Raw genomic sequence first — 13,985 nt, 5'->3', positions numbered from 1 at the left:
AGCAGGACCTAAGGTCATTAGCTTTGTTTGTCCTACAGATACAAAGAATAAGTTGGAATGCTCTGTCACCTGTTTTGCGAATAATGTTCAAAGACAGGACAGGCTCTGCTGCGTACGTATTGTTGTTTCTAAAGCTCAATATTAGGTTATGCTAATATCCAGGTACAGAAGGTTGCGGCTTGCCCCTAAGCGCATACAGAACCTACACTATAGGTAGCGACGCTAAGCGTTGAAGGAGAGAGACCTTCACATCATGCTCTAGACCCTAGAGCGCTGTCCAGCAGTGAGACTACGGGAATTGAGGAGAAGGACTGTATGGGTTTGATTAGGCGTTTGCAGCATGTATACAGCCGATTTTCTGGTGATTACCATTATAAGATTGCCCTATAATGTCGTGTTACACGTGAAAGTACACTCAAAGTTAATAGCTGTCTAGTCAATATCTTGAGTGAACAGATGTTAAGTTGAGGCCCTGCTAATCAACCTAGGGGTTGACCTTCCTACGTTACTAGTTAGGCTTATCTGTATCAACACTAACACCGGGGTACAATACACCGCAAGGAGGGAATAGTCTCGAGGATCTGAATCATCTATAGAGATTACCTATCATTCCGGACCGGCGCTTTCACAGGAGAAATTCCAGTGGAGAGTATTCTAACGGGTTGGAATAGCTTGCACAAGCCTCTCTAGCAGTATTCCGCATTGATTGAATTATGATCCGACCTCTAGGGCCGTGCACCGCCCGCAAAAATTCCACGTCATCGTCCAAGTAAGGTCATACTGCACTCAGGTAGCTTTTCAGGATTCTTTTAGGACTTGGAGGGGGTTACATGACTACGAAAAGGTAGTCGCCTACTAATTTACGCTTCAAAGCAAAGGCCAAAATACAAAGAGCACAAAGGGGGAGGATCCGTGGAGCTTAGGTGTCGTTGGGCGTTATGCCAAGGACCTGTGGCTCCGAATACGACCTGTACTGTACATGTATCAACAACTATACCGCTGGTCGGACTGAGCCGCGAAGTTTTCATCTCCTTGACGGTGCAATGATACCCATCCCCGGCGTACCAAACTGAAGGACCGTCGGCTAACCTCCCCCGCACAGATGTCAATGAGCAAGCTGAGCGAGCTCAGCCAATTGGCTTGCTCAGCCAATTGAGCGGAGGCCAGCAGCTCGCTCGGCTCGCTCGGATTGGCTGAAACAGGGCTGTCAGCTCGCTCGGCTTGATGGGCTCAGTCCCGATTAGGAAAGTTATATAGAAACCTTGGTGTTGAGTTTCTCAGCTAATATCCCACTTATGTACACCGTATTTCGCGTCCATCTCCTCATCGCTGATAACCCCCTTTACAGGCACCTCACCACTGCCAAATCCAGCTCTTATCCATCGTCGATCGCACTGTATTGCTGCTAGAAGTTGCGGAGAAATGCTGCGCCGACGGGGCTCGAGGAGGTCACCCAGCTCGCTGAATAAGCGCTCACACTCACAGCTTGAGCCTGGGATTGATAGCATGTCGATAGCAAATTTGCTAAGGCTAGGGTGGCGATCGCGGAGTTCTACCCAGTATTTTATAGGGTCGACGCCCTCGCCAGCGATCGGTTCGCTGCGTTTCCAAGCCTCATATTCATCTTCCTCGTTCTCCGTAAGCCCTGCAGGCTCAATAAAGTTGTTGATAAAGTTGCCGCGATTTCTGGAGCATTAACGCGTGTTCTTTTTGCTGGCATTATAGCAACGGCGAGGTAGATAGTAGCTGCAAATAGAGACGCGTTGATGGAGTATAGATGAGTGTGGTGGGTGATAAGTAGTAAGTGAAGTGTCGCAAAAGGAGAATATTGTTGCCAGGCGGTTAGCCGGAAATTTAGTAGCTTATTTGCTAGAAATATAGCAAAAAAGAGTGTATTTTATGTTATAACTAGGTTTCGAACTTACGCACTACACCTAAAAATCATCGTGAGATTGCCCCTCCACCAAGTCCTTCAGCCCCAAGTTTCCAACCGCCCCATCTAACCAAGCTAAGCAAGCTGACTGAGCGAGCGCCTATCCCTAAGCTCGCTCGGCTTGCAAGCGCGCATTGCGCGCTCAGCTCATTCGGCTTGGTCAAAACGTCCAAGCCGAGCGAGCTGAGCGAGCCGGCTCGCTCGTTGACAAGTATGCTCCCCCGGACCAAGCAAATCGACACCCCGCACGCCCAGCCATAGTGCCTAGATATTTGTGTCGTATGGACAGATTGCTCAGGTGGGCGGTCAAGTAGCTGACCGCCGCCTTCGGGAAATCTGTCTCGGCCAACAAAGGGACCCCCCTGGAGCTGCGATCATACACTGACTAAAGGATAAAGCTATAATAGCCCCTTAAGTATCCGTTTCAAAAACAGCACTACTAAGATTGTTCTTGCTTATATCATACAATTCCACGAGAATCCTCTATATTTTTACCGTCATATCCTCCTAATACATCACAACCTTCACTTAGCTCGCAATAACTATTACAACTATGAAGCTATTTATCGCAATTATCGCGACAGCACTTGCGATACTCCCTGGCTCGAAAGCTCAGGCTACCCAGGAAATATGTGGCATATGTTACCAAGAGGGAAACAAGCTCATTGGGTGGACGTGTTTTCAAGGCAATATTAAAAGGAGCTGCAATGCCCAATGTTACAAGGAACATGTTGATGCCGGTAAAGAAGTCTGCTGCGTATGTCGTGTTATTTCTAAAGTTAGATATTTGGTTATACTAATACATGAATACAGGATATTCCGCTTTGCACCTAAGCGTATGCCCCTGAACCACTACTATAGGTAGCGACGCCAAGAGATCAGAATCCAAACCCAGTCCTTCCCCCCATCTCGCCTCTCCACGCCCATGTTTATCAAGAAATCCGACTTCTTAGAACATCACACAGTCAAAAGCGGGAAAACAAAAGCGTATTGGTGGTTTATCAAGTAATAGATTCCGATCAGCTAATCTACCATCTACAAGAAAACCCTTTTCTAATCACTCACACTCTCTCCCATCAAATCTATCTTTCGTGTATCTATCTCGTGTACAAAAAAGCCGAAAATCTCTAAACTCTAAACGCTATCAAAGAAAAAAGATTGGACCCGACCAAAAGACAGCCAAAAAAGCAAACAAGCAAACAAACAAACAAAACCAGAAGAGATGGAAAAGCTCCAGTAGAACCAGCTAACTCAAGGCCTGATGTCCCAGCTCACAGAGGTTGAAGATCTGCTTTTCTGAAAACATTGCTAACCCGCATGGAGAGAAGAAACCCCCATGTTCCGCTCTAAGATTTCGTGTGTATGTATGTGTGTGTGTTGTTTTTGATGCCGGATGGAAAGGTCGAGAAGACAACGACCCGTTTACGGGGCGCACTTTCCCTTGCAGACCTGGAGGCACTTGGTCTGTGCGAGAGCGAGGACGGTGGAGTTGCAGGCAACATCGCAAGCGATGTTGCAGACCTGCTGGCCAGTGACGCGGGCAACGAGCATGTCGACGTGAGCCTCAGGGTCGGCTTCAGCCTCGGCCATGCGGCGGGCGAGGTCGGCTTCAGGCTCGGCGGAGCGGGCGGCGATGCTGTAGATGTCCTCCTCGTCGCCAGCCTCGAGGTCGCGCTTGAGGGGACCCGCTGTGCAGGCCGCGTTGCAGAGTGTGGAGGCAATGCCCGCGGTGGCAACGGTGCAGGTGGCTTTGCAGGCTGTCTGGCAGACCTTGAGGGGAGTGCCGGTGAGGGTACCGCAGGTACGCTTGGTCATCATGGCACCCGGGTTGGGGGTGGCAGCGGCGAAGGTAGCGGCGAAGACAATGGCGATGATGGAGAACTGCATGTTTGCGGTGGAGTTGGTTGGTTGAGTTGGTTTGTTGGTTTGGTGAAAAGTGTTTAGAGTGAAAGTAAAGACTTGGAGATTATCAAAATCTGAAGACTTGAGTGATCGAAGTGATGATTGTTGAGTGGAGGAGTGAAGTGAGAAGCTGATGATTGTGATGCTCTTCAAACTGAGGAGAATACTTGTTCTCTTATACAACTCTGCCTCTCTCTCGATGCAGTGAGCATCGTCAGTGGCTTTGCGTCCAAGTGACATTTGGTCCCTGAACAGAGTGGAGTCCGGCATGGCCCCAAAGTGGTCCCCGTCATCTGCTCCATCCTCCCTCATGGTTGCAGTTTCATGCGTTCCTGTGTAGCGCCGAAGAACTAGAAACTTGTGCGTGGTTTGGATGGTTCGTTGCCCGAATGCATGTAGGCTGAGGCTACCGTTTCTCGGGCTGGGACCACCAGATGGACTGAGCGTCTAAGGCGTTCGGTAGTGCCTGGGCGCTAATCACTCCCGCAATATTAGCTGATGGCGGTATTCAGGTGTTGCATTAGGCCGACGAATGGTAGTGAAACAGTTAGGGCATTGTGAGGTAAAGCCTTAGGGAAAAATTGTGCTCGAGCACTCTAGCACATGCAGTTATGCGACCCCAGACACAGGCTCGTGATGTTCAATGTAAGCCAACAAGAATTTTGGCAATATTCCTGTTGTTGTCCGGGTCCAAATTGATAGTCTTACTGAGCGCATGTTTCGTCATGCTATGAATAGAGAGGCGTCGCCATTATGTAAAAACTTCGGGCTTCTACAACTATCAACATGTCAGACTACGTAGATACTTTCGGAGGTCAGTATAATTGGAGCTGTATCTGAAGACACGGAGAGCAAATGCTCCCGCTACGATCAGATGCGGCAGGAATCTTCGGCCTTTCCCCACATATCCACCGAGGCGGCCATAGGCGCCCGACATCTAATCATTGTCAGGGACATTGGTAGCTTGAACCTGGGCTTGTGCGTGCACCTGATGGTATTTCCATTTACAAGGCGTCCTGCTTGACACTGCCGTTACGTGCCGTGACGTACCTGGTGTACCTAGCCCAGCATGGATTCCAAAAGTGTAGCGTGTAGCAGTCGACGTGTGCTAGGGTAAACCACCTGGGTACGCCAGTGATAACAGCAATGTTTGTCGGTTTGGCCTAGATGAAAACAATGCACAAAAGTCGGTACCTCTCCCAATCTTCCAGCCCAATGGTGCGAGCAGCACGTGGATGATAGCTGGGGGTTTCCAAGGGGGAAAAGTTGAGACAAAATGAAACCCCAGGGTTGACAATTGATAGTTGACAATTGGTGTGAGGGGGTCCTACAACGGCCAATTGCCCGAGACAAGCGTTTATTCCTCTTCCGAATTAGCTGGACCCTTTTTCTCGTTGCGGCCCCTTAGTCACCGAGATTCGCGGGTCCAGCGCGCCTCGAGATGGCAGCGGGTAAGTGTCAAACCGCGCCAGATCCGCATGGATGACAGCATCGCAATCGCAGTCGGGGGGTTCCCTGCAGGACAACGTGAAAGCACACAATTGGAAACCGACGGCGGCACGTGCGTCTTGAGCCTCACGGTGCGAAACTCCAGCATTAAGGTCCCGGCTAGTCAGTTTCCAAGCGCTAAACTCACGGAAAGGAAAAGGCTCAACTGTTCTTGGGCAAGTCTCAAAATGCAGGCACAGAAGCGCATGCTCGCACTCGCCTCTTGGAACAGATGCTTGGGGTTGTGGCATGGGTGGTGGTTGATTGATAGTTACATGGACCGGAAGTTCGGCACGTGGATCAGCACAGGCCACCGATGGTTGTGCGACGCCGTTGACGACTACCAACGTGATCGCCATCTTTCGGAAGCCGAAGCCCATTTTTCTGCCATCCTACCTATTTTACTTGTTACCCCGCCAAGCCTAGTGCTTATACATTCCCCACAATCCTCTTGAACATGTATGCATTTAGCATGTTACCAGATTGGCGATCCTAATTTGGTAGTGCTTTCCACTTTTGGTGGCGCAGCAGCATAGTGTAGGAAGTGGATTCAGAAAAGAAGAAAAAAGTGGCTTGTCGCCCCCCCGGCTGGTGAAAGCGGTCGTTCGTGCAAAAGCCGCCGTGATGATACGATGCATAATGCGAATAAACCGCTCTACCTTCTTGTTTTAGTTTTCCGGCACGTTTCCAGAACAATGACAAGCCACACAGTGCATCACGCCGGTGTCATATCCCATTAACGTTCGTTTCAACAACCGGCCGGGCTACGAAACCAGCGACGAGAAAATTCCAAGCTTCGCAAAATTACCAACCACAAGAGGTAAGCTACGCAGTCGAGAGAAGCTTTTGCGGCTCTAACCTTAGGCCACCCTTTAGGGAAAGCTTAGCAGGTAGTACAGACCAGTCACACGATGTGGGGGGGGGACCTCCCTTTTCTGAGGCATTATCACTAGCCACCTGCACGGCTAAAACCAGCTGAAACTGACCATTGGACGACGACAGACATCTCGCCTCCCGCTCATGAGTAAGCCCATGGAATCCCTGGTTTGCGGCTGTGCACTTGCGCCCGGGGTTCGGGAAGCTCACATGCATGTTGACGCGTTTGAGATGCTTTCCCCCCTTATGTATGTGGCACAGATCACACATCCGCCCTAGGAAAGAACATGGCCCCCATCCCGAGATCTACCTGCAAGGCCTAAAAGGGATCCACTCTGTTTTGAAAAGTCGCATATGCGGCATCGCAAGTCCGCCCCAAGGCTGACAGCGCTGACAATCTGGATGTAACGTCATTGTGCTGGAGGTTTGAGAGATGGGCAGCCTTGCGCGCACAAATATTTGAGCGCCCCGTCTTTGCGTCTGCATAAGTTTTGTTACCTTCCAGCCACTATATCTCTTACTCGCTCTCGCTCTCGCTCTGTCAGCTTCTTCATCGCACCACTTCTTGAAACTGCTGCTTACTGCGTCGCTTTCTACTCCCTTTCATCTCTTTGCACGCAAGCGAAAATGTCACACGTTGAGGCTATTCAGTCGCTGCGGGTTTCCCAGGGTATCTTCACGGTTGTTAATCTTGCACTTGCAAGCTATCGTAAGTCCATCCTCCACCACCCTTCTTACGTGGGATGAGCAGAGTTCTAACCCGATGCCGATTCAGTCTTCAACTACTGTACCCCTACAACACACCCCTCAGCTCAAGTCGCCATCTCTCTCTTCGCAGCCTGCGTATCCACCATCGGCGTATGCTGTGCGCCTGTCCAGGGAACCACCCTATGGCGATGTACGTTCTAACCCTCCCCCATCGCACAACTCGTCGTCAACATACTAACTCCCCCGTAGCACCCAAACTCTTCTTCGCCTTCGGCATTGACTGGCTCGTTGCATTCGTCAACCTAGCCGCTCTTATTGCCTTGGCAGTACTCACAACAAAGTCAAAGTACTGCGATGCCAGCACATGCACCATAGTCAAAGTCAACGCTGCCTTCACCGGCTTCAACTTTGTTAACTGGGCAGCTACAGCGACGTTTCTGGGCATGCAGTTGTCGAAGCCGGTCAAGTGTGTGTATCAAGTTGTGCCGACGACTGAGAAGGGTAGTTTTGTGTGAGGGGAGCGGATGTGTGGAAATGATGTGATGCATTTAGCGAACTTGGGATTTGGGATTTGAAGACTGGGTAGATGGTCAAGCTATGGATTAGATAACGATGTACATGATGGATGGCTGATCGGGATACGTAGACTGTGTCGGGTTTCTCTCTAGTGTTTAAGACATGATTATGATATTTTTTGAATATGTTGGAGAATGCGTGCGATATGAATTTGACCAATATAGTGAGCTGCTGTATTCTAGTGACGTCTCCTAGCCTGGTGATGCAAAGGTATTTTCCTTATACCACACTGTCAGGACATGTCCGCCACATCATGACTATATAGCACGAAGTCACACAATGTATCGTCCCATCCCCAAGCCCAGCATCTCAACACTCAGACTCCAGTCAAAATCATCATCTCTACCCTTTGACCACAGCATTGTGTTACTACCCAAGTGTTAACAAGATTCCGTAATAAATCCCTAGCTCTTCTACTTTACCATCCCAAGCTTACAGTGTCTCCGCCGCGTGAACGCACAACCCCTACGAAAACCCCTCTTTGTCCCTTCACAAAGCTAACAACCCTTCCTACAAAACATACCCCTTTCTTTTCCCCTGTAAAATCCTTAGACCCAGCGAGTATCTCTCACACAACCACACCTACAACAACAACAATGTCTCCCTTACCCCTCCCCCTCACCCTATCTACCCTCACCCACGCCCTCCCCCTCCCCCCCCAAACCGTCCTCCCCCATCCTCCACCTACCCCACCCCCCACCCCCAATCCAAATCCAGCAAAGAATACCTCGCCTTCTTCTACCTCCTCACCAGCTTCTCCACTGCCGGCGCCCTCCTACTCATCTGGGTAGTCTGGGTAGCGCTATCGTCTTGGCTGGCTGAGCGCGCGACACCGTTTCATTCTGAAGAGACGGTCGATCGCATGCGTGGGGAGCGGGATGAGCGTATGGAGAACGGCGAGGTTCGGGTGGATGGGAGGTGGCGGATAAAGGGGGCGGAGGTTGATCTGGTCTCGTGAATACCATTGCGTACATTAAGCTTCCAATAATCTGTGAATATTGTGTGGAGTCGATTCTGGCGTCTTCAGGAGTAGCAGGCTTTAGGTGTTCGTAGTCTGCAGCAGGGATCTTCTTTGACTTGTACTTTGCTGAGGTGATACCGTACTTATCTAGGACTGTCTCTAGGTACTGCTGTTGATCGAGGTAAATAGCTTTGTTATCTCTATCGCGGGTGACTCTAACTCCAAGGATCTTTCGAATCTCCCCCAGGTTCTTGGAGTTGAATCTCGTAAGGAGCATTTCGTCGAACCAGGCTAAGTCTGAAGTGAGTTTCGCGGCAGCAGCAATGTCGTCAACATAAACCAGTAGTGAAATACCTCTGCCTTTATGCGTGAATAGGCAGGGGTCTGCAAGGCTCTGTGTAAAACCGATCTCAGTTAAGAACCCCTTAAGTAGCAGGTTCCAATCTCGTCCAGCTTGCTTAAGTCCGTAAAGACTCCTCAAAACCTTCAGAACGTTGCCTTTCTTAACTTTTACCCCAGCTGGTGTTGTGAGGTAGATGTCTTCTTTTAAGTATGACTCAGTGAATGCGTTCTTGATGTCCCACTGCCAGCATTCCATGCCCTGTTTGGCAACAGTAGCAAGGAATAACCTTAAGGTGTCCATTCGTACTGTCGGGGCGAAAGTCTCGGTGTAGTCAATCCCGTGTTGTTGACTGAACCCTCGAGCAACAAGTCTGGCCTTGAACCTCTCAATCGTACCATCAACTTTAAGCTTGACAGTAAACACACATTTTGTGGTGACGAGGTTTGCACCCTGGGGTGGAATAAGCTCTTCCCAAGTTCCGTTCCCCACAAGAGTCCTGATCTCTTCCTCAATTGCCTCTTTCCACTTCAGTGCGTTCTCTGGGTCGCTTATAGCTTGTTTATAGGTCTGAGGGATTCTAATGCCTTTAACTTCTGTTGCTGCGAAAGCTTTGCCGCTAAGTTCTGCTCGTCCCGTGACATCGAGGTTTCCACTTACAATCACCGTATAGAAGGCTTTAACAATCGTCTCGTGTGCAGACTCTTCATGGTGGTGCGTAGATGTCGGGATTTCAGTTGTGGGGTCTTCGTCAGCTCGGCTCTCTCGTAGGACAGCTAGCATAGCTTTGACAATTTTGGCTTGGCGATGTTCATCCTCCATGTCGTCAAATGTATCTCGCTTTCTCTTTTGGGTCCGAGTCCTGAAGTGATACCTAGCTGATGGTTCGGCTGCTACTGGGTTGGTAACTTCGTCTACCTCCATTTCTTCGCTCTCATCCTCTACTGTTGGCGCGGGTGGAGTGATGGTAGGTGATGGGTGCGCAGGTGCTGGCGTAGGCGGCGATGGTGGCGGCGGTGATGGCGGCGATGGTGGCGGCGATGATGGCGGCGGCAATGGCGGCGATGATGGCGGCAGTTCAATATCAACATCCAGGGCGTCGGGTTTAGTTAGTTGATTTAGGTTCTTCTTTGGTCTTCCTCTGGCTTTCCGTGGGATGAGCTCATTAGATGTGCCCATTGGACCTGATTTGACTCTCAAGTTCAGGTCTATCTTTCCCCCTGGCACCTTCTCATTAGTTTGGATGACGCTAACTCTATGCGTATATCCAAGGTCAGGAGAGTAGACTTTGAACTGCTTGTCTGTAGTTTCAGAATATCCCATAAAGACGCCTGCTCGACCACGGTGCACTAACTTGTCTAATCTCCCTTTCGCTGGCAGCGTCTTTGGATTGAGATAGGTGTAACACTTGCTCCCCCAGACTCGTACGTGGTCTACGCCTGGGCGTTTCCCTGAGAATACCTGCTCTGGAGACGTGGGTTTTCCCTCGACCAGCGGTCCTGTTGGCAGTCTATTGCGGATGTAGGCGTCAGCCTCAGCGGCCTCGTCCCAGAACTCAATAGGAAGTTGTGCATCATCGAGCATTGCCCTCATTGCGTGTTCGGCAGTCTGGATGCTTCGCTCCACTGGTCCATTTTGATTCGAGCTCGCAATTACGGTGTAGTCGGCCTGAACCCCGTCTTCAGTTTCCCACTGGTTTATCACAAGCTTTAGTTCTGGCGCATTGTCTGATCTGCAGGCCTTCACCTTCTTCCCAGTCTGGAGCTCTACCTTTGCCTTCCATCTGCGTAGCTCTAGGATAGCCTGGTCCTTGGTTTTCAGTGGTATCGACCAGTTCTTTCGGGAGTGGTTGCAGATTATTTGCATAAGGTAGTTATTTCCGCGGAGTGATGTAGGGAACGGTCCAGCTAAGTCAAGAGATACTAGTGCTAGTACCTCCTTTTTGTGTTCTGCTAGGATTTTGTTCATCTTATTCCTCATCTTGCCTTTAAGGCATGGGTCACAGAAGCGCCTGTGGGCTGGGGGTACTTTAATCTTTTCAATTGTCGTTACCTTATACAGGTTTCGTAGCATTGCTGGGCCGTAGTGAGCAAACCGTCTGTGCATTAGCCTGTAGTTCCGGCGATCTTTCTTCGTGGACTTGTCTGGGTCCTGGTCGGATTGTGTCTCGGGTTGTGTCTCCTGACTTTCCTCCGCAGTGCTTTGATCGTTGCTGTCGGTCCGAGTCTTGCCTGCAATAAACGCCTTTCCTGAGTACTTGCTTGCAATGTGGCTTACGATGTACAGACCGTCCTTCTGTGCTGCTTGTACTGCGATTCTTGATTTGTCCTTAAAATACATGTTCTTGTCATCAAAAGTGCCTTGAAGTCCCTCCCTACACAACCGTCTTGCTGCGATTAGATTCACGCCGAGCTTAGGTACGTAGAGAACCTTTCGGAGTAATCCTGTTGTCCCATCCAGTGCCTTCATCATAACAGTACCACGTTGGGTAGAATGAAGAAATCCTCCCCCAACCTGGATAGTGGTGAGCGGCGTGCGCTTTAGCGGTCCTCTAAACAGGTTTCTCTTGTCAGTCATGTGTGATGAAGCACCAGTATCAGCAATCCAGTTCGCCGGTGTGCTTTTACTAGCTTGTTCCGCAGAGATATGGCAGTGTTGCGTACATTCTGTTTCCACGGATGTAGACTCGTGGCTGGTCTCGCTGTCCGTGCCTGAGGAGCCATTGTCCGTTCCAGAGTCAGAATCCTGATTCTTGGCTGCGTACCCATGCTTGCGCCTCGAGGTTGTCTTGACTGTAGGCTTGACAGGTTTGTCAGATCGCTTCTTGTTCTCATTTCTAGAAGGTCTCTTCGACTTGGCTGCGCGTCTCTCAGCTCTTTCGTCTTTCTCTCGAAGTTTTCTTCCGAATTCCTGAATTTCACCCTTGTATTTGCAGTCTCGGGCCCAGTGTTCTCCCTTACAATGGAGGCATCCTGTGGATGGGCCTAATTCAGGCGATGTAGAACGGGGGCGGTCGCGCATCGAGGAGTCCGAGCTTCTATGGTCATTCGGGTGACGGTACTTCGGGAATGCTACATTTGCATGCTCAGCCGTGTCGTTCAGTCGCAGCTCCTTCGTGCGGAGTGCAGCAATCTTTTCGTCAACCGTGAGAGAGGTCTGGACATCGAGATAGTCGATTACTGATCCGTAGCTTTCTGGAAGAGCGCGTAGCATGATCTGGAGAAGTGCCTCATCATTGTAGAGTCCCTTGGCAGCAGGCTTAGCTGCAATAATCTTGCGGCGGTATTCTTTTAGCTTTGCCCACGTGTAGTCGACATCCTTCTCGTCTTTCCAGGTGAAGTTCTGAAGCTTGGTCATGATGTTGTTGGCTGTCAACTGATCAGTCTTTGAGTACTTGACCTTCAGTGCGGTCCAGAGGGCAGATGCAGTCTCGTACTCGTCTGCGAGAGCGTCGTCATCATCAAGGAGACTGTTTGTGATGTAGAACAGTGCCTTAGCCTCATCCTTGTCGTATTCCTTTGCCTTTTCAGCGTTCCATGTACCTCCCAGTCGTTCGAAGTCGCTTGTCAGGCCTAGGACGCTTGCTTGTTCTGTAGGGTTGACAGTGCCGGCCGGGTCTTGAGAGGTGTTGGCAGTTGATGTGGAGGTGCCAGCTCCATGTCGTGCAATCCAGGCGTACGCGTGCTTCGTGACTTCGATAGTGTAGAAGATTCCCTTTCCCTTCAGCTTCAGTTTGTTATTGCGGAACCATTTCTCGTGATTCTCCTTCGTCAGCTTTGGGATCTTAGGCTCCTTATCGTATCTGTCGTCGCTGCCCATCTTCGCGGTTGTGCTTTTGACTGTCTGTGACGCGTCAAATGCCGTAGTTGTGTGTGGTTTCGAGGTGTAGGGGGTGTTTAGTGGGTTTGTAAACGTTTTGGCGTCTGCGCCCTTCAGCTTTCTCTAGCTGGAACCGTATGCTCGTTTTCGGTGTGCGAGAAGCTCGTCTCGTCTTCCGTGTGCGAGAAGCCCGTCTCGTCTTTCGTATGCGAGAAGCCCGTCTCGTCTTTCGTATGCGAGAAGCTCGTCTCGTCTTCCGTGTGCGAGAAGCTCGTCTCGTCTTCCGTGTGCGAGAAGCTCGTCTCGACTTTCGTGGCTTCAGATCACCTTGATCTGGTGGGTCGCCGAATCGTAGAGCACCGAGCAACCGGGCTCATAACCTATTGAGAAGCTGGCACTATTAGTAGTAGTATGACTACCTAATAGAGCGCTCTCTAAGGCACAACGGTAGTGGTGGTACAGATTCGTATTGTATTGACTAAGGAGCTATTCACACGTTCGTAGATCCGTGTTGCGTGCAGCTGCGTCCAAGCTCCCCGCTAGGACCCACCTGCACGTGTCACCAATCATGTGACTACTCCTCCGCTTGATACCACCAAGTCACTTACGGACTGTATTCTCAACAAAAAGTATGTTTTTTTGCAAATTAGAGAATACACACCAAACAAAGAAAAGAAAAAGGATGCAAAAGGGTTTACACGTTCGAATTCTGCAAAAGCTCACCTAACATTACATGGACACTAAACATTGTGAAGTGAAACTTACCATATATTTACATGTTGTTAAGAATATGTTAGGTTCAGTCCAGGTCGGCGAGGTGAGGTTCGTGGAGTAAGCCCGAGCAGAAGGACCGACGCGGAATGATGATCTGTCATGTACGTCCTAAGATCATCATAACAACAAGTAGATAGAACAATAGCTCTTAGTGAAGTTCAATCCAATACAGGGTTACCTTTCGTACCTCTACTCGGTCGCCTATGGTAGTCATACCACCAGAGGAGACCTTGTTCTAACACATGTTATATTATCTAATTGTTGTCACTTTGAATCCAACATCCCACTACTGTGACTGACTGTCAACACGGTTGAATCCACCAACACACATGATCGATTCGGATTATCGTATGCAACATAACGATGAGTCTAACTCTCAACGTACTCGTAACACTCGATCAAATTTTAAAATACCTAAGAAGCGCCATTGGCTCACAACGTCGCGTTCTGTGGTAGTATGAAACCACCAAAATCGCATCTCACTGTTTGCATAAAAACCACTTCATCACAACCGTAGTCCGCCCGTTGGATCTCCACAATCACCCCAGACTATTTCGCTTGCATCCGCTCCGCTGTCCACAATCAGCTGGAGGACCGTGTACATAAAC

At 49.8% G+C, this 13,985-nt stretch overlaps 3 protein-coding genes across 3 annotated transcripts; 1 reads left to right on the top strand and 2 right to left on the bottom strand.

Moving 5' to 3' along the window:
- Positions 1-1,277: 1,277 nt before the first annotated feature.
- On the bottom strand, positions 1,278-3,820 carry PtrM4_118310 (Dimer-Tnp-hAT multi-domain protein; the record flags this gene model as incomplete). The annotated part of the gene is made up of 2 exons (XM_001935161.2): positions 1,278-1,686; positions 3,369-3,820. 2 exons carry the CDS (start codon positions 3,818-3,820, stop codon positions 1,278-1,280), a joined length of 861 nt encoding a protein of 286 aa, XP_001935196.2.
- Positions 3,821-6,826: 3,006 nt separating this feature from the next.
- On the top strand, positions 6,827-7,422 carry PtrM4_118300 (MARVEL domain containing protein; the record flags this gene model as incomplete). Its single annotated transcript, XM_066108299.1, has 3 exons — positions 6,827-6,908; positions 6,975-7,097; positions 7,157-7,422. The coding sequence occupies 3 exons, from the start codon at positions 6,827-6,829 to the stop codon at positions 7,420-7,422; spliced, it is 471 nt and encodes a 156-aa protein (XP_065961484.1).
- An 898-nt stretch (positions 7,423-8,320) lies between these two features.
- Positions 8,321-12,603, bottom strand: PtrM4_118290 (uncharacterized protein; the record flags this gene model as incomplete). Its single annotated transcript, XM_066108298.1, has 2 exons — positions 8,321-8,429; positions 8,456-12,603. The coding sequence occupies 2 exons, from the start codon at positions 12,601-12,603 to the stop codon at positions 8,321-8,323; spliced, it is 4,257 nt and encodes a 1,418-aa protein (XP_065961483.1).
- Positions 12,604-13,985: the final 1,382 nt, after the last annotated feature.

Source organism: Pyrenophora tritici-repentis, chromosome 6, assembly GCF_003171515.1.
Source record: "Pyrenophora tritici-repentis strain M4 chromosome 6, whole genome shotgun sequence".
NCBI lineage: Eukaryota > Fungi > Ascomycota > Dothideomycetes > Pleosporales > Pleosporaceae > Pyrenophora > Pyrenophora tritici-repentis.
The sequence above is the reverse complement of the archived record's forward strand: the minus strand, read 5'-3'. Positions and strand labels throughout refer to the sequence as shown.